This window comes from Cottoperca gobio, chromosome 20 (genome assembly GCF_900634415.1).
Source record: "Cottoperca gobio chromosome 20, fCotGob3.1, whole genome shotgun sequence".
NCBI lineage: Eukaryota > Metazoa > Chordata > Actinopteri > Perciformes > Bovichtidae > Cottoperca > Cottoperca gobio.
This window is the reverse complement of record NC_041374.1, coordinates 12,775,448-12,802,546: the sequence shown is the minus strand read 5'-3', so window position 1 is coordinate 12,802,546 and position 27,099 is coordinate 12,775,448. Positions and strand designations below refer to the sequence as shown.

The 27,099-nt window shown below is 40.2% G+C and overlaps 2 protein-coding genes and 1 pseudogene across 2 annotated transcripts; 2 read left to right on the top strand and 1 right to left on the bottom strand.

Moving 5' to 3' along the window:
• The first annotated feature begins 283 nt into the window (after window positions 1-283).
• Window positions 284-9,518, top strand: LOC115025322 (crystallin J1B-like; annotated as a pseudogene).
• sh3glb1a (SH3-domain GRB2-like endophilin B1a) lies at window positions 7,964-17,319 on the top strand. Its single transcript, XM_029457449.1, has 9 exons — window positions 7,964-8,198; window positions 8,623-8,764; window positions 9,484-9,612; window positions 10,074-10,207; window positions 11,494-11,586; window positions 14,056-14,145; window positions 14,447-14,547; window positions 15,314-15,548; window positions 16,098-17,319. Exons 1-9 carry the CDS (start codon window positions 8,136-8,138, stop codon window positions 16,203-16,205), a joined length of 1,095 nt encoding a protein of 364 aa, XP_029313309.1. The 5' UTR covers window positions 7,964-8,135; the 3' UTR covers window positions 16,206-17,319.
• A 4,395-nt stretch (window positions 17,320-21,714) lies between these two features.
• nrros (negative regulator of reactive oxygen species) lies at window positions 21,715-26,213 on the bottom strand. Its single transcript, XM_029458321.1, has 3 exons — window positions 25,863-26,213; window positions 24,347-24,461; window positions 21,715-23,773 (listed from the first exon to the last, which is right to left on the bottom strand). The coding sequence occupies exons 2-3, from the start codon at window positions 24,446-24,448 to the stop codon at window positions 21,815-21,817; spliced, it is 2,061 nt and encodes a 686-aa protein (XP_029314181.1). The 5' UTR covers window positions 24,449-24,461; window positions 25,863-26,213; the 3' UTR covers window positions 21,715-21,814.
• Window positions 26,214-27,099: the final 886 nt, after the last annotated feature.

The window sequence follows — 27,099 nt, the reverse complement described above, 5'->3', positions numbered from 1 at the left end:
AGCTGTACTTTTTTATATGATGCTGCTTTCTAAATGTTAAAGTAAAATGTTAAAGGATTTCTCATGACTAGAATTAAGAGCAAGTCATTACCCCTCGTATTCTATAAAAACCTGCTTTCTGCTTACTATTGATACTTCTTTGTTTGACAAGCTTGAACCTTAAATAACAGCTGGACACCAGTGTGTTAACTTCTATCTACAGTATCAGATCTTTGGCCTCTATCCAGTACAATTCAAAACAGTTTTTCTTGGGTTGCCATTGGTGCATACTTATCACTGGGCTGATGGTTCCCTCCCCTTGTCAGAAAACTGACAGCGAATGTTTTTTCAACACTTGAAGCGATAAACTAAAAGGTGAAGACGAGGCTTTAAGGTAAGGATAAATAAGTCAGTTATGGACATAAAATATCATTTGTCACTTCATTATGATGCACCATGTTGTTTCAAGGACTTCTGGGGTATTCAATGAAAACAGACGCACATTAATATTCTAAGCGTGTTACAAAATAACCAAATTACAGTGTGTTCTTTCTAAGGTTATATAAGTCTTGGATGCATAAGAATAATTATTTAATCTTTTTACCAGATGGTATGTAATCAAATGCAGTATTTTAGTTGCTGGCTACATTAAAACCATTTCCAACAACAATAGAGCGATGTATTTCTATTTCAATGATTAACATTACAGGCATTTATTTCAGGCTTTTTCAAAGTTTATGTTTTAACATATGATGAAATCCTCCCATTATTTCGTGTGTATGCTTTTCTTCTGTGTGAAATGAAAGCAGATGGCCTTGACATTGGCAGACAGAGCCATTGGGGCCATTATCGGGGCAGCAGTGTCCGATGCAGCAGGTAAGATAAACTGTGAGATACTAGTGCTGGGACTCAGTTAATTACAGCAACAGGGCTTTCCATAGTACAACTTCCTTCACTTCCCATAACTCAATAATTCATAGGCCTTTTGCATGTTATGATGCTTTCATAGAGCTTCTACTGTTTCATGTTATATGCATGTTTATTTTTCACATTGCAAATGTGATACATCACACCTGTTGGGATCAAACTATTGTTAAAGCAATTTATAAAGCTTTCTAGTGTTTGTTAGGTGTCACACAATATCACATTTGAAACTGTTGTATTGTTGTCTTACATGTTGCATAGAAGCCTTATCAGTAGTATTATCCATAACCAACATATGTACATGCTGATAAAGGACAGGGCGGTTCCTAAACTTGTGTAAGTCGTGTTGACTTCACACATGATGTTATGAAAGCACAGTGCTGAACCTTTAAAATATATATATATTTACTTCCAAGTCATTCTTAACTAACAGTAGAATGATGCATACTAAAAGAAGTGATCCCAAATGTTAGTTCCTGCTTGGGTTGGACTGCTTAACATGTATTTCTTGTTTATATTCAGGATCCTCCTGCTCCAATACAAACCACAACTATTTCCCTTTCCATGCTATCTGTTATCGACAGGCTGCATGTACAGTAGGTCAAGTCAAAAACAAAACTATTGAATGTTCCACTATTTCTCTCCCTCTTCGTGTGTGTGTGTGTGTGGTGTGTGTGTGCGTGTGTGTGTGTGCGTGTGTGTGTGTGTGTGTGTGTGTGTGTGTGTGTGTGTGTGTCCCACCCATACAGCCCAGCCCATGCACTGGATCTACAATCCAGACAAGCTCAAAGAAGTTCTCTCTGATCTGGAGCCCTGTCCTGAGTTTCGGCCTCAGTCAGCGAATCCCTTTTACCGCAGGACAACGGGCGAGCAGACCTGCTATGGAGACCAGGCATACGTCCTGCTGGAGTCACTGAGCCAGTGTGGAGGTACTGAAACAGGCAGAACCTAAATTAACATGAAGTTCATTATCAAAGTTACCCCGGTCTACTATATTTCCCATAGATCCTGTTGTTTCTTATGTTGCAAGGAGGATGACTCCTCAAAGATTGAAAAGATTATTTATTGACATACATTTTGGAAAAGACTGCGTGTTAATACATTAAATATGGAGCAACAGCCAGGAGGTGATCATTTTAGCTTAGTATAAAGACTGAAAGCAAGAGGAAATGGCTAACCAAACTGAAGTTTAAAAAGGACAAGTGTGGGTTTTGTCCGGGTTATGTGCTGGACTATTTCTCCTCGAGAGCTCTGACTTCGGTAGGTAGTAGGTTTACAAACACAAGGAATTTGCTTTGGTGTATAATGGTGCAGACATAAACACAGTCAGATAATTACATTTAAAATAAGAGCAATAATAATATGACAAATTACTGAGAATGAACATTTACAGTATATCTGAATTTAAAATCTTAGCGCTGTGCCGTTTTAAAAGTGCTAGTAATGTGCAGAAATGTGCAAAATAGTCAGAGCAATGTACAAAGGTTTACAGTACGGAGTTTGAGGATGTCACGAAGATGTGCTAATGTAACACATACTGTATGTCACGCATAGTGTCATGTTTAACTTTTTTTGTGACACCCTCCTTTAACAGATCACTTGTCTGTTTCAACAGTATAAGAGATGAAGTCACATCAGTGTGTGTAAATGTGAACTAACATGAGTGTTTATTAAAGATACAATATGTCATGTGTTGGCAGATGTTAATGGAGAAGACTTGACCAAGCGCATCTACAAGTTCTTTGGTCCAGGAACAGTATACGACCTGCCTCTCAATGATCCTTACAAGAAGACAGGAGGTACTGCACCTGTTGGGGTGTTAAATTACTGATATTGTGATTTCCATATGTATCAATCATCAACTTAACAGACTTAAACGGATGTGAGAGCCTCTGTTAATGTCTGATAACACTACGCATAATGTTTTTCCTACCAGCTGATGGGGAATTCCCTGTGCATGAAAATATTCCATACAGTCAGACTTCTCTGTTCTTAGTTGGTATTCAGAGCTTTGGATATTTTCTGCTTTTTTTTACTGTCAGGACATCATATAAATTCTGTAAATCACCATAAAAGCACAGGGTACTATTGGGTACAGTAAACTGCAGACAGCTTTATGTCTTGGAATAGTATAAGAAGAGCTGTGTCATCATCATTGGCAGTGATAGCCACGGCTGAGCAGAGAAAAAGAAAATAGCTCCACCTACAGAAACTTAAACTGCATCAACAGAAGGTTCAAAGAAATGTTTATTTTCCTCTCTTGCTTGCTTTGCCCCTTAGCTATACTTTTCTGATTCTATCTTATTAATGAGGATGCAGCTGTTGAATAATAGGGTATTAATTTTTGCTTAATAAAATAGGTTTTTGTTGCATTCGTTAGGTCCCAAAGCCATCCTCCCCATAGATGGCCCGTGGAGAAACGCGAGCCTGAAAGCATTCATCAGAAATGTGGATGCTGGCAAAGAAGAAACTGGTAAAGATCACAGATGATAACTGTATGAACACTTCCCCAGGTTGTTATGGTGGTTGTAATCTCTGTATGTGTGTGTGTTTTATCAGGCTGTGATGTGGACTGTCAGATGGACGGTGTCACTAAGCTGGCTCCGGTGGTGGCCATGTACGCTGGCCGAGCTGAGATGTTGGAGAAAGTGGAGAAAGCCATACGGATGACCCAGAACAACGACATGTGTGTGGCTGTGACATTGGCTGCAGCGAGGCAAGAGACAAAGACGATGATTCACTTTTGGTAAAGCACATACAGTTATCTTAAGGGAGACTTAACCTTTTGTTTGTTTGTCTAACCTCTAAGGTTCTTGGAGCATTTCATTCTGAATGGTTCAGATCCCGATGCTCTGAATGCAGTTCTGGCTCAGTTGAACGACCCGAAGAGACAGAACCCTCAGGAGCTGGACCGCGCTGTCATTGGTAAGGCTACATGTGTCTTTTAAAGATGTTCATTATGAGACTCAAACCTATTTCCCCAAATTCTCAACTAACTTTCAGCACTACTAATTGATTGTTCAGTAAAGGTAGGATTTTCAGTATAAAGCTGAAACTCCTTTATTTTGCTCTCCTCTCATCCTTCCTTAAAAGAAGCAGAGTATTGGCAACAGAACTCAGAAACAAGGGGGTCTTGTGGGAAATGTGGTCAAAACTGCAAGAAACACAAAATGCTCCAGCATGTCACATTTCTTTATAGCATTTGTCTTTCAAAATCCAAATATTATGTTACAGAAAAGATGTATAAGATGCATAATGTGTGTTATGACAATAGGCAGCCAAAAAATGGGCTTACAATGTTAAAACATTATATCTTATCTCTCTTCCTGTATCTCTGCTGAAGCGCATATCCACCAGGTGAAGGACAACCTAGCCAAGACATCCCAACAGCTCATACCTGCTGCGTTCACAAACACATGAGGTAAGGAGCAGGATCCAGGTCTGTTGACTTGGCATGGCTTGCGTACCCTCCCTGTCAGTATATCCGTTAGTAGGGTCCTCCAGCCTTTGATCTCCCGACTAAGTCTCCCACCTCCTTCCTTTTCATCCTCCCATTCCCGCTGAGTGGAGTGTCTCAGGTTTTACAGGGCTAAAAGGTTTATTGATATTACAAAAGTAAATCAAAGCACGCACATTGAGTATGTAACAATGTAACACTTAAAAATGAATCTTTCATATTTGATAGCTGATCTGTTACTGTATGATTTACCATGTCTCTCTCAATCTGTTACTTAATTCGGGTTTGTGTGTAGTTTTGCCCGATGCGTTCCAGGGAGCGCTTCATGGAGTCCTGACGCTGAAACAGCTGGATGAAGCAGTCAGGGACACCATGCGCTGCGGGGGATGCACCGCCAGCCGAGCCTCCTTCATAGGAGCCTGTTTTGGGGCACAGGTACTGTAGGAATGTGTCTCTCAGGCGTGTACAACAGTCATTAGTCACTGATACTGTTTGGAATTGTTATTAGTAGAAATCAGTTGGATGAGGACATTTGGTTTTAAATCAACTATTTTGATAATCGACTATCATTAAAGTCATTTGTATGACAGAAAATGAAGTTTTTTTCATCATGGAGATGTTCTGCTTTGCTCTGGTATATATTATATGAAACTGATGATGTTTAGGTTTTGGACGGACAAAACAAAACATTTAAAGACATCATTTTGGAATTTGAAAAACTGGGACGAACATTTTTCACTATTTTCCGACATTTCCTAGACATGGATTAATAAAAATAATCATCAAATGAATTGACAATGAAAATAATGGTTAGTTGCAGCCCTAATTAAATATATGCTCTGATACATATAATAATTATGCTAAACTAAGTGTCACAAAATCATTCAGAAATGACAAAATAATGAGTCAAAAGCAGGCAAAGAAATGAACTATGTTTGTTTAATAGTTAAAATATATATTTTGGCATATTGTTGTTGTCTGTAGTGGAACTCTTTTGATGAGTTTGACAGTGAGCTCAGATATTCCGAAAGCTTTGTGCTGCCTGCGATGCTTTCAGCTGTCATCTTGATGTGTTTTCAGATTGGTCTCCAGGGAATCCCAGAGTCTTGGAGGAAGAGGACACTCAGATATCCTCTGCTGCTGGAGCTAGCTGAAAATGTGGTCCAAAAAAGTCAGCAATTGTAGTTCAGCTTTGATTTTTGTCCTAAATACTGTTGTTTTATCACATAACAAGTATTTATGGAGTGTGGATAATCAAAGTTATTTTAGAAGACTTTCTCAAGTTGCAGATGTACTTTGACACAACGATCCATGACAGTCGCATTCTAAAGTCTCGTACTGAGTGAAACTTGAATCCATTTGTTCGGTCAAAGCTGCGTCATGTAAGAAAGTGGAAGTCTGTGTAAGGTTTTAATGTTGTGTTGAAGGTATGAAATACATTTATCTTGAGCAGCTGCATTGTAATAAACAGTTTGAAATAAATAACCAACATACATGTGGACAGTTGGGATTTCCTAATCTCAGGAAACAGGTGTTGCCTTGATGAGAAAGTAATTTTGCTAAAGTTTCAGCAGGTTTTGGTTTTCTCTTACCCCCTGAGTGATTGTTTTTTATTGTGGAGTGAAAGAGCAGATACACATAGATTTACTACTGGAACAACCAGAGTGCAACCGATTCCTCCCTCAAAGGAGCTGTTCTGCCTTCCTGAAAATGCTGACTTCCATATTCATGTGTTTAAAGCACCCGCCCCAACAGTTCAGAAAGTTAGCCAAGCATAAAGCAAAGCCAAAGCCTTAATATCTTTGACATAGTGTGGTTTTAAAAAATGGAGTGTGTAGGCTACTGTTGGAGTCCGTTTGCATGATTAATAGGCAATAGCTCAAGGTTATAAATCAATACCTTTATGTAAACTGGTATTACAAGTCGATAAGAAATGACTTTATGTGTTAATGGGAAACACAACCCACAGCATTTTCAATTGTGAAGCACATGTGTGTATTAAGAAACCTTTGAGCCGTCGTTTAGCTGAAAGGTTGCAGCTGACGGTGCGTTGGTAGCCTACAGAGGGGAAGTCATTGGATTTCTGTCTCTGTCTGACTTCCTCCCACACAGCAGGTAGCCGGCTCTGTCTGGCATAATTACAACCAGACCTGAAAAGTGTTTTTGTTTTTCCAAAATCTGCCAAAGTCCGCTTCCTCAAGACATTTTCTAAGAAAGAGGAGAGCGTTGCCGAAGATATTTTGATGTAGAAACATTATCCACATCACAACGAACTGCATGCACCAAACCTGCATCATGGTGTATAAAACAGACAAAATTCAAAAGGGTAGGATCGAGATAATCTCTCCAAGTCTCCCATAATAGCCTCACTTGAAGTGCACACCCATTTGTCCTTTACTCTCATTAGAATTGCAAAGTTTGGACTCGAGCCATGAATGCTGCTAATAAGAAAATGCATAACTTATAAGGACAGATGAGCCTCCCTCTCTCTGCCTCCTCCGCCTCCGCCTCCTCTTCTTAAGTAATGCATAATGAAATCAAATCTTGTGATGTTCCTGTTTGTGGTGGGAGGGAGCAGCATGCAGGTAGGAGGCTTCAGGGTGATATTCAGGATTATTTATTGTTCTAACACATTTGATAGAATGGTGGTTTTTACAATTGGATCATGAAAGCTACTTGACACTAATTGCATGATCAAAGTTAAAGTCCGTTCAGAAATATATGGTGAAGGGTCAATATGGGCTCACAGGCAGAAGGTGTGAGGCCCAGGGATCAGGGTAGATGATAATTAGAAAAGGGTTTATTTAGAATTGTGTCTTTATTTTCTGTAAATTTGAATGCGGTTAATATGCTGAAACCTCAGTTGGGAGAACATGGTATGCTTATATTTCGTATGAGGAATTGTGCTTCACATGATTTTGAGTATGTATTTGCAGGTATCTATTCCGGATAAATAGCCTACAAAAAGCAAACGAAAATCCTTTTTTCAATAAATAAAAGAAATAGGCCTACAATACTACTTGACATGATGTATGTAGCAGGAGGTAGCCATGGTTGTTTAACATGCACGTGAAAGGTGCATTCACTATGTCCTTTTAATTTCTAATTTGTAAATATGAATTAGATTATTTTGTTTTTTGTTCTTTCAATCCACACTCCAGTTTAAAAGGTGGCGGTAATGCTCCTAAAACGGTAGTTTCCACCTGCCATTAAACACAAAGAAGAAGAACAAGCACAAGAAGAATGGAAGCTAGAGTTTTCGCTTAAACACACACCTGAGCAGAATAGAGCGCCTACACTGTGGATGTATAATAAGAACATGGCATAGACCTCGATAAACCACTGTCAAAGATTCTGGGTACTGTTTTCTGTCAGGCCTGTACACTCCTCTAAAACATGAGATAGTATGGTGTGTCTCGCAGATAAAAGTCGTTTCTTACAAGCCCAGAGTGAAAACACCAGCCGTTTGCTGTGCAGCCGACCTAAGTAAACAGCTGCTAATTAAACTTGTGTTGTGTAGTTTTAGTTTACTGACATTCATTCTTTTCGCGTCAACTTTCCCGTTCTTGATATTCGCATGCGCGGGATTTACTCACAGCTGTCAGAATGGGGTGGAGATGGGAACTATCTTGTCCTCTATACTATCTTTGTCAGGATCAACAGCTGGGTGGAACTCCGACAAAAAGTTGCTTCAATGACATTTTCTATAGGGATGGCAGTTTAACTGTGAGACAAGCAAGCTGCTGTATTAAGTGTTTATTTCCCCCGCGGTGCCATGGATTTTAATGTTAAACGGTTGGCTGCCGACGCCGGTACTTTCCTGAGCCGCGCGGTACAAGTAAGTTTGACCGTCTAGTTCGCGTAAGTTGTTGCTAACCAACGTTAGCTGCTAGCTTTATCAGTTAGGTAGCGTTAGCGTTCATGCTAAACAGCTAACGCTACCGTATTGCTAAGTAGCCAGCTGGGAGAAAATGCAACATCCTTCAAAGTTACACAAAATACTGTTTTTTTAACGGTACCCGCGACACCCCAGTCCACATTATAGCCAACACTTTACACTTATTCAACATAACTATCAAAGCAGGCCTCGGGAACCATTAGATAGCGCTATCAACATTAGCTAGGCAGATAACGTTTATTGTGTAAGTTAGAAGTACGTTAGTTGGCCCCTTTCATCAAACATGACACCTCAGCCCTTATCTCTTTAGTGTGTCACTTTCCAGGCAAGAGGTTATACTATAACCGGATATTTTCTTTTTCAGTTTACAGAAGAGAAACTTGGCCAGGCTGAAAAGACAGAGTTGGATGCCCATCTGGAGAACCTTTTGATCAGAGCTGAGAACACCAAGCAATGGACAGAAAGGATTATGAAGCAGACAGAAGTCTTACTACAGCCCAACCCAAGTAAGACCACTGTTTACTCTGTGAGCAGTGTAGGGCAGGTACCCTCTCCATGTCCCTCTGTCTATGGGGAGAAAGTAACCAAACCCCATGTATAGGTCTGTTAACTTAATAACACTCTAAATGTTATGGTAGCTTTATCACAGTGGTAATTTACCTTTGAACCCAACATTAATAAATCAGCTATATCGGCAATATTAAATGTGTTGATCATTGATAGAAGCTGCACTAAAGAGTAGCTCAACAGTCCAGAAAATATCTGAATTTAAGTGGCGTATATATTTGCCAGTAAGAAAGCATAACATCTCTGGAATGGTGTTTGACATACATCAGTAGGTAGGGTGTCTGTGGAGTCTGTAAGCTCAGCTGTGCATCCTCCTCTGTTCACACCATGATGACCATGTTGCTGTAGCACAACAAACACAGACAGACCAGCTGCTAGACAGTCTTGGATATTGTAAACTGGATTTGTTCTACATTTTCCTGTGTATCCATACAACATACCATATATATGATTACTGTGACTCTGACTGTCAGTGTTCTTCCACGTGATGCAATAACATTTCTTATCATGGTTGTCATTATAAACGCTTCTATTTTTAATAAAATACAAACGTAAGGCAGGCTGTTTGGACTCACTGTCCTCGAGTCACTGCCTCCGTTTGGCTCCCTCACTGTTGTCTTATGACTTTATAATTAAGTTTTCTTGTTGCAATCTGCAGATGTCCGGCTAGAAGAATTTGTGTATGAGAAACTGGAAAAAAAAGCCCCTACTCGAATGAACAACCATGATTTGTTGGGCCAGTCGATGATCGAGTCAGGAAGTGAATTTGGTCCTGGCACTGCCTACGGTGAGTGAGACACTAAGCTGCCCGACACACTGGGACTTAAACGAACATTTAACTCCTGCTGAATTCTGGTAAACAATATAAATTTCCCCATTTATAAGCTGATAATGTATCCGTGAGATATATATATCGAGCATCCATAAAATGGTTGTTTAGTGTTCAAGTGTTCTGTCGAGTGTAGACTTTGAGTAAATGCTTTTTGACAGGTTGTGGAGAACATTTGAACACCGCTCTTTTGTTAAGAACCTAAACATCAGCGCCATCTCCCGCCACAGTCTTTCATGGTCTTTGTCTTTCTTCAGTCACGGTCTTGGCTTTTCGCTACCTTTTGAACCACAGTCCCCCGTGTCCTCTCAAGACGGAAGTATTTAGGCCTCGTGGTGGTCTGTGGTGCCACGCTGTGCAGTCTCACGTCCAGTGTTGTATTTACAGTGAAGCTGCGTTTGTGCTGCTGACCATTACAGGAAATGCTCTGATAAAATGTGGTGAGACGGAGAAGCAGATTGGTGGCGCAGAGCGGGAGTTGATCCAAAGTGCTGCCATCAACTTCCTGACACCTTTCAGAAACTTTCTCGAGGGCGACTTCAAAACCATCCTGGTGAGTTGGGCGGCCGGCTACAGGTCTTGAATCACTTTTGCTTTGCACTGAACTTTGAACTTTTATCTGGAAATGACTCTCAGCAATATTAGTGGCTGTAGATTAGTATAGTGCTGATGATCGTCCTTTTCTATTGCAGCCTCGTTAATCATAAATCATATTGTTCATATCGTTTAGTGCTAAAGATATTTAATTCTACATGGAAATGTCGGATTTTGAATCCTCTTTTTGTTGTCACCCATGTACACAGCACGCAGTGAACTTTAGACTTTGCATTTAACCCATCCTAATGGGACTTGAACCTACAACCCTCCGGCTCCCAAGTCAAGTCCCTAAAGACTGAGTTACTACCGCATCCCCGCCACACCAACAGTCAACTAAGTTTCTCATTTCTGACTAATTAGAAAAAATTACGAAAAGGCAAAATATGTTTAGTTCTGGCCTCTAATTGAAGAACATGTAGAAACTGGTGATCCTCAAGACTTCTACTTGTAGGTAGAGCTCAGAAATATGGTTAGTTTATTAGTTAGTTAATGCAAACCTGCAAATGTTTCCTGTTGCTCAGAGTTTGAGGTTTTCTCTTGGTGACATTTGTTGCTTTTATAGAGCAGCAGCTACAGAATCCAACAGCCTCTCACCTTCGCAAACCGCTAACTTTAATGAGGTTAGGTTGGCCTGCTTAAAGATATGGACATTCACACTTTGGTGAGTTTTAAAGTATTGCAGGGGGGGATGGTAAGAGAAGAAACATCAACAGTGAAGTGGTTAGATGAGGAAACGCACCACAGATATTAAGGAGCTCAGTACCAGAACAGGTTACAGTCAGTGCCAGACAGGCTTTCACAGGTAAAAGAAATCCTGCCGTCTGATTATGCTCGATAGTATTACCTTACGTAGATGTTAAACATACTCCGCAATCATTTTCATTTCTAATTTCTCTAGAAAAAAAACCCTCTTTAATTTTTATCTATCTATTATTTTACCTGTTACACACTTTCTTTACTTTAGGAATATCTTCCTCACCGTGTAACTGTTAGAAACAGAGTTTGATGCTGATGTAACTTCCACCATTAGACCATTTATCAAATACCTCCGAACATCCTGCACATTTAGCGTGCAGTTCTACTGAGAACCCGAACAGTATGGTTCCTTCTCCATCTACCATAAAGTGAGCGACGAAAGCAAATGCACACCACTTATCTCATCTGCAAGACAATTGTGACGCTACACGGTGTACGAACCTAAGAATTAAATCTTTTGAGGGATTTATTGTGATTTGTGTCCAGAAAGAAAGGAAGCTACTGCAGGTCAAACGTTTGGATTTGGATGCGGCCAAAACCAGACTAAAGAAAGCCAGGATGACTGATGCTAGAGTTGCAGTAAGTGTACGCACACACACACACACACACACCCCTTCTGGTCATTATAATACTGATTCATGAACAGTGTTAGTGTAATTCGGCTTTCTCTATAATTCTAAGCCAGTTTCTTTTCAGAGGAAGAAAAGCCGTCTGGGCGTCTCCTATTGTCACTTTGTCTGAAGTCACGCAGGTCATGACTGCCACACAGTTACTCAACATGAAGCTGATCATTACATTTCTTGTGACAAACAGTCACATGAGCAGCTATGGGAAGTTTAAACTTCCCCTTTTTGGTTGTTTTCTTGCTATAGTGTCCCCTTTGCCTTCAAACATCTGGGTTGAATTTCATTGCGTTAGCAGGGCTCCACACTTTTATCATTTTTAGGGGCACTAGTTCCCTTAAATGAAAAAATGTAATAAGAAATAACATTATTGCGTCTCTTTTTTTCAAACATTAAACATGCAGTGTTCATAAGATGCCGGGGAAAAGTTAACGAGGATATTACTAAATAATGTTTGAAGCATGCATACACAGGAGCCACCAGAGGACAGGGATGCATTGTGTTTCACAAATGCAAACAACATCCCTTTTCAATTACAGGGATTCTTATGCAGAAATAAAAGATGATCCGCTTAATATATTAATGTGATATGAATGAAATTTGAACCGCAAGATAGTAACTTGAAGTTGTTGTGATCCGATCAGCTGATGGTGGTACCAGAGAAGAGGCTGCTCCAGTGTTTCGTACACTGAGCTTTGATAATTATATCATTTCTAACAAATGCTACGTTTCATTCTAATTTGTATGACCTCACTTAGTTCAAAGTTGCACAATGTTTGTCATGAAATTAACAATGTCTGAAGATGATATCTTTATTGATTTATAGTATTTATTAACTGAGCCAAGACTTCACAAAATCCATCCTCCTCCTGCATCAAGAGTTGAACGAGATTAAGTAAGAAAATAAATGAGACTAATACTTAACTAAGCTGCTGAAGCATTATCCCTGTACAGTACGAGGTAATGTCGGAGTGGATGGACATTAAAACACTGGGCGATATCCCAGCAAGTCTTCAGAGCATCTCGATGTAAACCATGCAACAATGTAACTGAGACCAGTGAGCGTCATTTCCATCCCTCTTTTAAACGTTGTATTTAAGCCCCTTCAGAGCCCAGTTATCCCTGTGGCTTCTTAACATGCTCATGTAATGTAGCTTTTCCAAATCGCAGGGTTGTCTAATTGTCTAGTGGTTTGTTTAATCCATACAAACAAACATGTGTCCTGTCAACAATACCTGAGTGAAAGAGAAGACGTGTACGAGGTGTAAGTAGTTTCTGCTATTCAACACCCGCACCGGTTCTCCCATGATCTTTTATTTCACCATCTTTGTCCACGGACACGTTTGTAAAACTAAGGAATGAGAGAAACGCACACATTGTCACAGTCCTGTTACCTCGTACATGGTGTGTTCTTTTGCCGCTGTCTGGCCCTCACACGGACACACAGAGTGTGAGGATGTGTTGTGTTGGCTGCAGCCGTGCAGCAGCTGTAGCTCTAACTACTGTGTCACTGTTTTCAAAACGCAAAGCAGCAGATGTGAGCAGAGGAAGTGACCGAGGTGAGTGGAATGTTGGAGCCATCTTTGAATTAAACACACACACAGACAGACACCCCCCCCCCCCCTTGGTAGCAGCGTCAACAGCTGCTCTCTTTATCTCCTCCATGACAAATACTGCTGTACCTCGTGGAAAACCTTGACTCCCTTTAGACGAGTCCTACGAGAACCGAATACTGTAGATGTTCTCTCTGTGGTTGAGATGTGAGCTGTGGGGAGTTCAGGACAGTAAGGCCATTGTCCCCGTCAGTCTCAGCTCCACACTATATGTTTATTGGACTTTTTTTAGCAAGTCTCAACAAGCCATTGTTCCACAGATCTCATATTGAATCGTTTGGCTCAATGTGAGGAAAGGGAAACATTTCCCTCAGCACAGAAACATCATGTTTAGCTGTTGTGTCCGTTTCCCTGTCTTTCCTGATGTACCTCTGACGTCCCTGGTCGGGGCTCAATGAATCATCAGTCATATGCACAAATACAGATTCTGGCATCATTTTATCTTTTAACTGTTTTATTTATTTAAACACATTTTGAGGACTAACTAGTATATTATATGTTCATATTCAGCAAGTTGATTATTTTCATGCCAAAGAGTTGAAACCATTATATTTTATGAAAGCAGAACTAGGGCACAAACACTTTATTTAAATATAGATAATCTGACATATTACAGGTGGCAAAACAAACTGACTTCCTTTTCAAAAAAGAGGATATCAGCAAACCAAAGTGTGAAACAGAGAAAAGCAGGAAATCTCTCAATGTGAGAGGCTGAAAAAAGCATTTTCTGGAACATCATCCTTCGTCTAACCCAGACACATGTGTTTGGTGATGTTGTTCTATAAAATCTAGTTTTGTTTCTCCTTTCTCAGGCAGAGCAGGAGTTGAGGATGACCCAGAGTGAGTTTGACCGGCAGGCAGAGATCACCCGACTGCTGCTGGAAGGCGTCAGCAGCACCCACGTACGTAACCCAGCTCAGCCCGGCACACCCTCCATGTTCACAGATGGTTGTTGAAAGGCCTTTCCTCTCTCCGGCTTCCACTTTAATCATCATTCAGTCATTAAGTAAATAACAGTAAGGGATATTATTTTTAGTTCTGATGGTTTTTAGACTCAAAAACCTGCCCTGAAAACTAAAATGTGTCCAAATGTAACCTTAGAAACAGAAGAAGAAATCTTGTTTTTTTAAGAAGTTTGATAGAAACCAGTGAAACTTGCAGTATTCTTCTCTTCAGTACTCATGTGTCTTTGTGTATTACCAGGCACACCACCTACGCTGTTTGAATGACTTTGTGGAGGCCCAGTCTACATACTACGCACAGTGTTACCAGTACATGGTGGATCTCCAAAAGCAGCTGGGCAGGTAAAATCCCAGTCCCCTTATATTCCGCTCTCTCGCTCTCTTTTTATAATTGTTTTATATGAGCTTCTGTAAAGCCTGCTTTCTCATTATAAATATTCTCGATGAGTAATTAACCTTGATCTGTGTCTCAAACTATGCCGTGTCGGATCCTTGAATTAGGCCTGGAATGTTCTTTTGAAAAGGTCTTTGAATGCAATGTTTAAGTAGCTGTGGGAACCCTCCCAGTTCACTTCTAACTCTGGTTATTAGCCGCAGTAGATGCAGTTTTTCCAGACATATTTTCTGAGATACAAGGGTCAAGTGCAGCACTCATTTCAACATTTATTTCAAGACATTGCTCATTTTAAAAGTAATAGTATAAGGTACAGTTAATGCAGGGAGCAGTGAGTCATTGCTCTGCTAATTTTCCTTTCCCTGTTTCCTGAAATGAGTAAATCACCTTCCTGTCTTACTTTTAGAAACCCTTCCTGTACACCAAACTATTGATGTCTGGTGTTGTTTTCATTATTTTGTGTGATAAAGTCGAAGCAGTACAAGGTCGTGTAGGGTTTCATAAACCTTTCACAATTTTGTGGAAAGAGACAAATGACAAATACTTAATCAGGGATGGGGTCGCAGAGAAGTCAGCTGTATCAACTTCTGACAGGGAGAGAGAGCACAACAGTTAGACGGGTAAATAATGTACTGCATCAGAGGAACACTTGCTTCAGGGTGGCACAGCAGTCTGCCGCTGCCGTTGTTTATCGCCTCCCATTCCTCCCACCAGTTTCCCCTCGTCATTCTCCAACAACAACCAATCGTCAGTGTTGGGCGGAGCCAGCATCTCAGTGCCAACCATCCCGGTGTCGGCCTCCCTGCCCAGTGTGTCTGCGGGCCACAGCAGCTCGACGGCATCGGGCGGATTCAACGAATTGCGGAGCTCCAACGGCAGCCGCAAAGCCAGAGTGCTTTACGACTACGACGCCGCCAGCAGCAACGAGCTTTCCCTGCTGGCTGACGAGGTGAGCCTGAAATAATCATTACTCCATTCGATCTTATTACTGTGGAGGAAGACTATCAACATTTCAAGCATTTTCTTTTTTCCTCGTTTATTATAGTTCATTTTCCAATTTCTTTTAATATAATAAGCCACATTTTAACTACCACAATTAGGAAGCCAAGTCCAAACCCAAACTGCAGTGGAGCAGTTCCTGTACATTAGCCACTCCCTTTCCTGGAAAAGCACTGAACTGTTCATTACGAGCCTGCGGGTGACTAACAATGAGGCAGCATTACCTCATTCGTTCTAACGGTCACATTCTGGAGAGTCTTCCAGTCTGCTCTTGCACTTGGAGCACCGACTGTGTGTCCTGAGCTGCCTTTGATAATAACAGGATTTATCATCACAGTGTGGAAGGTTGATGAGCGCTACAGAATGGACTGACCTTGATCTTGCCTTGACAAATGAATATTACATTGAAGTTAATAACTAACGGATGTTACGTTTTTTTATATATAAATTGAGACTTGATAAGTTATTATAATAAACAGTGTATCCCTGTCTTTAACAGGTGATCACAGTCAGCAGCGTCCCAGGCATGGATTCAGACTGGCTGATGGGCGAACGTGGCAACCAGAAGGGCAAAGTGCCGATCACTTACCTGGAGCTGCTTAACTGAGACTCTCCCCCCCCCCCCCCCCCCCCTCTCTCCCCCCTGCCCCCTCCAGCCCCCTGTAACCAGCTGTGATCTCATATTTATATTGTGTTTCAGGGTCAGGCGTCACTTTCTCTTCCATTCAGTCATTTTAGAATGAGTTATATTTCTATGACAAGGAGTCTTACTTTTAGCCCGACTCAACTGGAATGAATACATTTGAGTGAACGGAAAGGAAACTGACCCCAATCCTTGATGTGTGTTCGTACGCAACTGCAATACATTTCTAAAAAACTTGCTTTCATGCCTTTTGTGTTTGATGCCATGCAATCTGCAATATGTGCCAGAACATCTCCCAAACTGTAACTTCTAAAAGAATTGAGAAAAATTGCTTTTGTATGCACTTCAGTTTGAAGTGGAGAGTTATTCTGATTATTAAGTCTTATTATATAATTGATCATCTTATGGTGCATTAGCTGTTATGGTTATCCAAAATATGAATTATTATTTTTTTACATTATTGTAACCATTGTACGTCAGCTTTATTCACATGGAGCCGTACTGGACAGCCAGTTTAACGCTTTGTTCCAGTACATTTTCTTGATGAGCGAAGCGGTGGGAGTAGTAACCTGCTGATAACCAAGCAGCTGCTAAACTCACTTACCAAACATTATTAAGTGCCTATCGCAGTGACCTTTCTTAAACCATTTGCCGTTGTGCAGCTACACCAGCAGTATTAATACCGTCAATTCAGTTTCCTCTCTTAGTATTGAACCCTAAAACTTCTAAGTTATTGATAACTGGAACCAGCATTTCCACATTCCTGTTCAGTGCAGTTAGTTGACCAGAAGACGGTCGTCTCTGATTACATTAATCATTTGTGTATTGTTAATTATATACACAAGTTGTGGCATGGTTATTGTTTCTGCCGTCGGTCGACTTACTAGAAAACGCCTTAAAGTAGAAACATTGACATTAGTTTCCCCTCAAGCTGCATTTCAACTTCACATCTTGTTACGTTCTGGGAGATAAAAGTATATTATTACATGGCTGCTTTTTGTTTTGTGTGTAACGGATAAAATAGCATACAATTGTAAAATAAATATACAATATGATGCATTAAATAAGAAAGTATTAATGGTCTGTTTTTTTTATGTGAATTGACCTTTTCAGTAGTTATGGAGTTATTCCTGGTGGAACCACTAGAGGGCAGAACAGCCAGCATTAAGTGTAACTGGTTGCTATATGCAACTCAAGACATGTTTTGAAGATGTCATTTGGCAGAATCTTGTGAAATTCAGCTACAGAAATGTAACTAGTTTCAGAAAAGATAATAATCATTTCTGTAATCAATGAACAGCTTTGAAAGCTGCCATTTTTAGACCCAGTAGTACTAGTGAAAGTGCTTAATGAAAGACAATCACATGTGGTTCTCCTACAGAGCAATTTTCTCCAAATTAGTTCTCTTCTTACTTTTTGAATTTAACACTGATAAAATATTTTCTAGTGGTGTGACACAAATACTGTGAAAGAGTTCAGATGAGTTGAAAAACACAAGCACTTACTCTGAAATCATGTCCACCATTATTTTGCTACGGAACGAAAGCTTATTGTTATGTTGATTTGTTGACAAAAAATGTTTAAATTAAGAGCAACTTTATTTTAGATTGATTCCTGAAATATGTTCTTCAAAGGCAAAGAATACAGTGCCTCTGCCCTGGTGTTATTTTGGGGCTCTCTCCTGACCCGTTCCCAGTGGCTTCCACAACTCCCAGTGGAGCTTCATGCTGCAGTGCGAGCAGCTGTGGACCAGAAACATACTAATCCCCAGAAAATAACTCAAAACGCTGACCCAGTTTGTCAGAATTTCTTCCTTTTTGAAGAAGATTTAAAGGGTACAGTAATATTGGCCTCCCTTATGAAAGCTCTTCTCTTCATAAATACACATTTACCAAGTGATACAAAGCGCTTCCTGTCTAAACAATAAGTCCAGTGCAAAGCACCTCGTCCTCGCCTGTTATAAGAGCAGGAAGGATTAAGAGGAAGTGATGTTTTGTATACTGCCTGTGAACTTCCTAAAATATATCTGTACATCATCTTAAATGTTCTTTTTCCAGCCCATTAATGTCGGCTGTGTTTATTAACCATTTATTAAAATGTTTTTGTATGAGTGCAATAATAAAAGCTAAAGCCAAAAGGAGAAAAAAAAAAAGTGTATCAGAACAAATATTTGGACTCAAAAACTAAAGCATCAGCAAAAATCTAATCATTAAGGATAACATTGGTCCTAATAAAACCTCAGCTGTGAGCATAACTTTTCAGTTGTACAGTATTCTGCGTTAAGAGACTCTTTTTCTAATCTTTCACATCTTTAGCTCTCTATAAATAACCCCACCCTCTTAGGTAAAGTACGCCTTAACCAGTTCTCAGATCAGATGAGTGATCCTGAGAAAAATCACTTCCTGTTTCACAAGTCCCCATTTTCTTTCATAATGTTAACATAGAAAATACTTTTTGCCATTTTCTGCCACCTTGAAGTAGAGTACAGGAAAGCAGTTTTAGCGATGTATCTTCAGCTCTCTTGTCTTGTAGGCCTTCCTGTCACTACTACAGAGGATGCTGATAACAAATACTGACCGCTGCCAAGAAGTAATGAGTTTGTTCGGGTGCAAAAAACAAAAAAAAGTTTTTTTTCCGAAAAACAGGGTGAGAGAGTGAAGCGATAAGACAACCTGCTTATCTGATGTGTTTGCTGTTTCACAATGTCATTGGGCAACAACCATATTATCCCTGTCCTTTTCTCCAGGAGCACATTTTTGTCATGATGACACAAAAACACAGACTCAAAGTGAAAACAAAACAAGCTGTGGCAGCTGTTAATTATTCCTGCTTAACATCAACATGCTGACGTTAGCATTTATCTCAAAGCACCATTGTGCCTGAATACAGCCTCACAGAGCCGTCATGGCTGTTCTGTGTTTCATCTGTCCAGAAACACCTAAATGTGCACATTCAGCTGAGAATGACTGCCAATCACTCGTACTTACTCACATACACACTTCATCTTTTCTCCAGATTACATTCAACCAGTCAAACCGACTCACTGAAGATGTTCCACAGAGTTATAATTAGAATAGACATTTAGAATCAATAGCAGAAGAAGTTGTCTTGACACCCTCTCTATGCTATCAGGAACACATTTACAGTCACGTTCACTCATGTGACCATGACCACTTCTGGTATAAGGTATCCGGATATGCGTTATCAAGATTGTACATAGGATCTAGCTCATGTACCACAGTACACCCCCCCCTCCCCCTCTTTCAGAATGTAACTCAACTCAAAATAATGTAATTTGATCACTTTAGGTCAAATTTCACTTCTCCATGCACATTTGCATTTCCCTGTGAGAAACTGCGGCCACTACTTAAATGAAAGATAAAATACTTTAGCCACATTGCTTGTAAAGAGTGTTGTGGTGTATATTTGGTAACTCAATTCAAGTATGGACACCATAACCACAGCTGGGCTGTTTTGCAAAGAGAAATCAGCTGCATCCACGTGTGTTCAGCGAGTTTGCTGTGCGATGTGCACACTACAGACTTGCACTTGGCAGTATAATTTGCATAGTATATATGTGGTCGCTTGTTTCCCTGACCACCACTGAATACGGCTTGTGCAATCATATCTAATGAATGTATATACCATGGTGAGTTAGCTAGAAAGTTATTAAAGTTTGGCTGCCGTGTGTTTTATATAGTTGTCTTCTGACTTCTGACCTAATATAGCTGAGTAATCAAATTGGTCAACAATCTGTGACCAGTGGCGAAGTACCTTCCGCAAATGATGATTTCTTGATGGCAAGTCTTTCCCAATTCTTTCCCAATGTGATCAGACTCTTAAAGAGACAGTTAACCCCAAAATCAAAAATACATATTTTCCCTTATATTTGTAGCGTTATTTATTCATCTGGATGGTTTTGTTGTGAGAAATGGGCCGTAGTGACGTCTGCCTTCTCTCAAATATAACAGTAACTAGATGGCACTCGGCTTGTGCTGCTTAAAGCACTAAAATAAACTATTTTAAAAAAGCTCCGCAGCAATGTCTCTTTTCAGAAATCATGACCCGGTTACTCAAGATAATCCCCAGACCTCGTGGTGAGCAGTTTCATGTGAGAACTATTTTCTTTCTACCGATCTACACCCTCCAACCTTATCACCTCGCAGAAGGAAGCGTGCGTCTATTGCAACGAGAAACTCGTGCTCGTGACAGCACGAGATGTAAACATTAATACCGTCCTTCTCGGCTGCGCTGTAACGTTAGCTAGCTCAGGAGTCTCGTCTCTACTGACAATAACTCCAACACTCTGCACCTCGCAGCAAAAACAATCTAGATTGATAAATAGCAATACAGGGAAGGGAAGAGGGAAATATGATTTTTGATTTTGGGGTGAACTGTCCCTTAAAGCCGTTTAGTCAGAACAGTAGCAGAAGTTTATTGTTCCAGATCAACTTTTTGATTCCATTCAGTTTCCCAGACTTTATATTGTGCTGTTTATTTTCCTGTCATTGTTCACACTAATTATTAATAACTAAACAGTGGTTAAAGATATTCAAGTCACAAGGCTGTTTCTCTATCTACTGCCCTGAGTTGTTGTTTTTTCTCTCTTTATTTTTTTGTAACCTATTTGAATGCATAGAACGAACCCCCTGCTACAGACGAACACCAAAAACATGGTTTGACTTTTACTGACTGTCGACTTTGTCATAAAAGTTACGTAAAAAGTTTGGTACTTCTAGGTTTTGACACGGATTCACTCCGATGTCTTCTTTTTATGCTCCAACCACCATGACCCTGAGCATCACCACAGCGGTATTCTGGTTGCTTTCTGGTTAGGCCTCCGGCACACTACACAGCTGCACAATGATCTACCAAATTTCCCGCTCCTAAGCAACAACACACATACACACAAAGGTAGAGAAATTAAGCTGTCCCTTGTTTGTAAGGTTTTTAATATTATCTGTACACATTTGCCTAAACTTGGCCTGACACTGCAATGCAGAAATGCCAAATGCACAGCAGAATGCATTAGCCATTAGCAATATACTGTATGGGTCCAAACCAACTCCTCATGAGTACTGACACGCTGAAATTGAGTTTCTATGTTGCTTCTGTGGCTCCCTGGTGGGAAGGAAACCTTAAACCCCTCCTTTCTGAGATACTGAACTGGGCAGTTTCTGCACATCTTAGCAAAACAGGAAATTTCATGTTTCCTCTGCTGCTTATAGCTACAGCTTGCATCACACTACTTCTGCATTATGTTCACACACACACACACACACACACACACACACACACACACACACACACACACACACACAAACACACACAAAGTCACACAGCCACATTTTTACATCAAGGTATCAGGCTTATGGTCTCGTTGTGAAACGCTCTTCAACAGCACAACAATGTCAAAAAGTGAATACTCGGTTGGTTAAATACATATCATAGAATTGTTCTTACATTATTGTAGACAGGTTTACAATGAATTGAATTTATTTCCAACATACATTCAGTTACATTTATGAATAATATACTGTACAGATATGGTTTTGTTTAGGGTTCATAAAGTATCAGTAAGTCGTAGGCTTTAAGCAGTTCTTTTTGATAGATTTTTGTAGCATTTTGGGCTTGAAGGTGAGGAGAACAATAATCGAAATGCCGACAAAAGAAAGACAGATGGGTACAAAAAGCAGAATGTACCAGACTATAGATTTCCCACCTGTCTTCAAACACAAAAATGGCTGGAAGTGCTCCACTCTGTGTGTCGTTTGGATGAGATCCTCACATTCAATGTATGATTGTCCGACCATATTGATTGTCTTTGTTGTTTCAAATGTTCCAAACCATTCAGTTTGGCAGCAGTTGAACGGATTTCCTGTGAGGAAAACAGTGTGCAGTTTCTGGGCTAATGCATTAGCCTGACCTGAGGGAATAGTGGACAGTTTGTTGTCCCTCAAATCCAGCACTTTAAGGTCAAGATTTACAAGGGAAGGGGGAAGGTGGGAGAGAGAGTTCCGCGAAATGTTTAAAGACTTCAGACTTTGGAAACGGGAGAAGTCCATGTCTTGTATGTGAGTGTTTCCTAAACCTAGATGCTGTAACGTTCCGCTGAGACTTTGCACTGATTCTTGAACATTGAGTCCAGGGTTGTTGGACAGTTCCAAGTGCGTTAGAGACAACCCAGAGAATGCATATGATGGAAGTATTTTAAGGTTGCATCCCTTAAGGTAAAGCTGCCGCAAGGATGCAACGTTTTTCCAATCCGCACAAGCTGTACTCGTGTCTGTATTTATCTCAGCTTCCTCAGGAAGGCAAATGTCAATGTTGTTGTAACTGAGATCCACTGACCTGAGGCTTGACAGTGAGGAAAATAATCCTGAGGGTAACCACTGAAGGTCGTTCAGGCTAAGGTTAAGGTACGTCAGATTGCCAAGAGCGGTCAGCGTGCCTTCATCTGCTGTGATCTGGTTTAGCCTGTTGTTGCTAACGTCCAATTCGTACAAGCTGCCTGAGAACTGTTCTGATGTTAGATTTAAGGTTTCCAGACAGTTCGTGCACATTTGAAGTCTAGACAGGGCAGGCATTTTCTGGATGAATCCTTGAGGAAAATACTGCACCTGGTTTCCTCTTAGATCCAAAATCTCTAGAGAAGAGATGTCACCGTGAAGGCTCTCATCCCACAGCTTAGCAGTCACGTTGCCCGTGTACTTCTTCATATTGTAGAACTCAACCGTTGAAGTCGTGTTCGGGAAGGTGCCGTTGTCTTCCAAGTGTTCGTAAAAACTAACGCTGTTGTGGGATAGATAAAGATTCCGCATGTGGCTGTGGTTAGGCAAGAAAGGAAAGAAGAGTAGTTTGTTATGTGATAGATCAAGTGTTTCCAGCTGGAAAGTGTCATTAAGGCCCTGTCGGGAGATGAACCACTCAATGAAGTTGTGGCTGCCGTTGAGGACCACCAGCTGGGTCATGTGGAAGTCTGTCAGGCAAAGCAAATAGTTGAAGGCCAAGTTGAGCCGCTGGAGTTTAGGATTGTTGTCAAAAGCGCCATCAATCTCGAACATGATGTTTCTCTGTAGGTCAAGCTCTTTGAGTTGGTAAAGATCTCTGAACGAGGTCTCATCCAGTCTCTGCAAGAGGTTTCCGGAAAGATTGAGGTACTCCAGGGATGTCAGATTTTGGAGAAGCGTGGCCATCATTTCATCATTAAGATCATTCTCAGAGAGATCCAAGGCTCTGAGCCTGGGTAGACTCTTTAATGCGTGGCTGGTGTCTTGGTAGCCGATGTGAAGATAGTTTTTTGCTAAATTAAGATTTTCCAACAATTTTGAGTCTTGAAAAGTGTTTGATTCTACTTTTTCTAAACTACTACAAGCTACGCTCAGAGTGTTAAGTGAGGGATAACCGAGGAGAGAATTGTCCTGTAGTGTTTGAATGTGATTGTCGTTGAGCTGAAGCTCCTCCAGGTTGTCCGGGAGTCCTGCAGGCACAAAGGAGAGCTTGCCATTATTGCAGACAGCCGTTCTTTGTATCTGCAGAGAAAAAGATTGTGTGTTATTTATATGTCTCTCTGTGTGAGAGAAATGTTGGCTTTTTAGAAATCCCATAGAAAGTGGATTTCTTTCTGGCACGACAACTGAAGTTGTAGAGAACTCTTCACAAGGGTCCGATCTGCATCAGGCTTTAGATCAGTCTACATGCGTTTCTTGCATCAGGACTCTTTTATCCCTAAAACAAGCTTGTTAATCTTGTCAATAGATTGTTTTGCCAAGTTTAGGAACATAAATCACAAGCCTGAGTTTATTATGTTGTGGGTTTATATCAGCCAGATCTTATGGGGAAGGATTGTTTAATCTAATATCTAGCATCAGAATTTTCAACATGGGCTTTATTTTCATATTTTGTAGCCACACAAAAGTCTATATTTTATCAAAGCAGTAGGCACTTTCTTCCTAAAACTAGATTAACACTCTAAATACAATATTTTATTTAAAAAACACATTAAATTAATGTTTTGGCTTTTACATGAGATTTACTGTATACTTCTACCTATGTTCATGAGACCTTTGTATTAAGCAGATCTGGGTAAAAGAGAGACATCTTACCAGTTGGCATCGGCTGTGTTGAGGATGACTTGAGACTGGCGTCAGGATTCTCCACACGGGTAACAAGCAAAGCAGGATGGTAGTGAGCCTGTGGACTGGCATTTTAACATCCTCACTGTTGACGCGGGGATAGAAAGAGGATGGGTGCTGCGTTAGCGTTGCTCTTCCTCAGTTTAAAACCACATGTATTAGGATTTGCATGTGATGATGAGCGTGGTATCATGACATTTCGAAATATGCTCTGTGCATCAATAATTGGGGAATTCAATGTATCCACTATAAATGGATTATCAAGCTGGCAGAGCAAAACAGCAGCTTGACATTAAAGTGTTGAAGCAGCGAGGAAATCAGAGAAGATACAATTCTGAAAGCTTCGGTTTAATTACCTACTCGTGGCAAAAACTTTTATACAACTTTTCAACCTAAGTTTTTATTATTTTTAATCATTTCTGTAGCTTTGAGTCAATTATTTTAAATCTTGTTTCGTAACCTTAAATGTTAGTTGTAAATATGGCTTGAAAAACACGTAAGAACAGTTCATATGTCTTTTATTGCGTAAGAATGTAAATAATATGATTCTCCTCTATAGTATCGTATTTTTTTCCAGAAAACAGCAACTGGACATTTTTGTGAAATTTCCCTAAATTCAATTCAAACGCTTGTCACATACGGAATATGGAGGCTTTGCGTTGCTTTTTGGCTTTCACATATTTTAATCTTTGTGTTTTAATGGCCTTAGGAGGAAGTATGTTGTTTTGGGGGTGTTATTAATACCCCTCACAGTTTAGTTTTTTGTTTTCTACAATAACATTTTATAACCATTCTTATCAATTCTCTTTTGTTGTTTTTTAAACTGTTCAAATAAATAGTTAATCTTTACTAATCTTCACGGCTGATTAGTTAAATACATTGTCTTGTACAACACTGGCCATAACTACTACATTGGGGAGAGTCGCCCCCAGAGGAAAGGATATTGCAGAATACTGTTTTTGCTTTTGTGAGCGTTACTGCCCATAAAGAGAAAAGCACCCACCCTTTAATACTGATATAATATAAACCACACTTATATTGCATACAAATTGCTGAAAATTACAGTATATGGTCCTATTCATCCGAATAATGATCATATATATAATTGTTATGAGAGAAATGTATAAACCTATGAGTTTTACTACTGAGCAATCCCTAACTCGAGGGACATTGCTCAAATGCAATACATTCAATTTGCTAACATTATTAATGACTCATTATGCAACATTAATAAAAATTGGAAAATATTGTTTTGTGCTGACATTGTTTTAACCACTCTTTATGACGTCCTATACAGAATTATCAATATTTCTAATAAGCACAAAAGTAGGTGATTAATACGATATCTTGCTCTAATACACCAAAGACAAAAGATGTTTAAAGCCAACATTCTGATTTAAGACAAAGCATGCAGTTTGCTCCTTTTAGTAGTTGTCGCATCAGCGCGTACTGCAGTATAAGATTAGTGCACGATGCATTTACTTACGCTGGTGGTTAGGTGTGGATTTCCCAAGCCACTGACGGTTGATGCCCTGACCATATCGCTGGTTGACTTGCTCGTTGCAGTGTGTTCTCGTGTGTGAGATTCAGCTGCCTTCTTCTGTTCTCACTGAAGCCCTGATGCCTCTTTTTACTATTCACGGAAGCAGGCAAGCAACGGAAACCAAAGTCACATGGACAAGCTTAAATCAGAAAGAGGTTCTCAAGCTCGGGGCCACAGGAAGGCAAATGCAGGCTCAACAGCTCTCAACCAGCAGAGCACAAGTTTTGTGTTCTTTTTCCCCCATCACACAAACTCCAACACAGTAATGATGCTGTGCAGGCAACTATAAAGTTGATAGCACAAGTGCAACCGCAAAAACCTAAGAAGTACACACCCTTCACACCCTCGGATTGTTCTGATCAGCCAAGCTCCTAGAGAGGAAACCACTCAATACACACACCCTTCCTGCCTGGTATTTGGCCTGTCACTGCCACAGCCATTACAAAACACACACTCAAGTGTCTGAATATAAGGTGGTGTATTGAAGGGGTTACAATCCAGATACCACATAACATAACTCAGAGAAGATGATTGATGGAAAACACACTTTTATGCACAAATCATATCACTGCAACATACTCTAAATAAGTGATATGGTGAAGTCCTCTAATGCATAACGTTCAATATTTATATGTTTACATCATGGCTACTTTAAGTAATCGAGAACCTTCCCTGCACTTTTGTTACTTTTTCAACCCCTCTTGGTAACCTGTAATAAGGAAATGTTTTTTAACAATTCAATAACAATAACCTCACTATGAAGAGAACAGACCTCGAGAGATTTGAGTAAAATTGAATCCCACACACTGGCCCTTTAAGAGCATCACACAACCGAGTCAATCAACCTCAACATGGAGTCATGGATTAAAACATTTTATTTCCACCCTGACTTACAGCAGAGCCAGAAGTGAGAACTGGAGATGTCCTGTATGAAAACAGGAAGGAATTACTAACAAATCAACCATTGGTGCTGTTCCCTATTCTCTCACATTCTCTCATATGTTACTACCAACGAGAAACAAGCTGAAATTAATCAACTCTTTTTGTGGAAGGGGATGAATTGTCTGTTACAGGCCCAGAGGAGACGTTAGACGCTGAGAGACTGATACAGGAGTCTTCTACCTTCATGGCAAATGGTGAGTAGCCAGACGATGGGAAGATAGACCACCAAAGGTTCAAC

Coding starts and splice junctions, on each gene's coding strand:
- sh3glb1a (XM_029457449.1), top strand. CDS start 8,136: ATGGATTTTAATGTTAAACGGTTGGCTGCCGACGCCGGTACTTTCCTG. Junction 8,765..9,483: donor CTTACTACAGCCCAACCCAA/GTAAGACCACTG, acceptor TGCAATCTGCAG/ATGTCCGGCTAGAAGAATTT. Junction 14,146..14,446: donor AAGGCGTCAGCAGCACCCAC/GTACGTAACCCA, acceptor GTGTATTACCAG/GCACACCACCTACGCTGTTT.
- nrros (XM_029458321.1), bottom strand. CDS start 24,448: ATGCCAGTCCACAGGCTCACTACCATCCTGCTTTGCTTGTTACCCGTG. Junction 23,774..24,346: donor AACACAGCCGATGCCAACTG/GTAAGATGTCTC, acceptor TTTTCTCTGCAG/ATACAAAGAACGGCTGTCTG.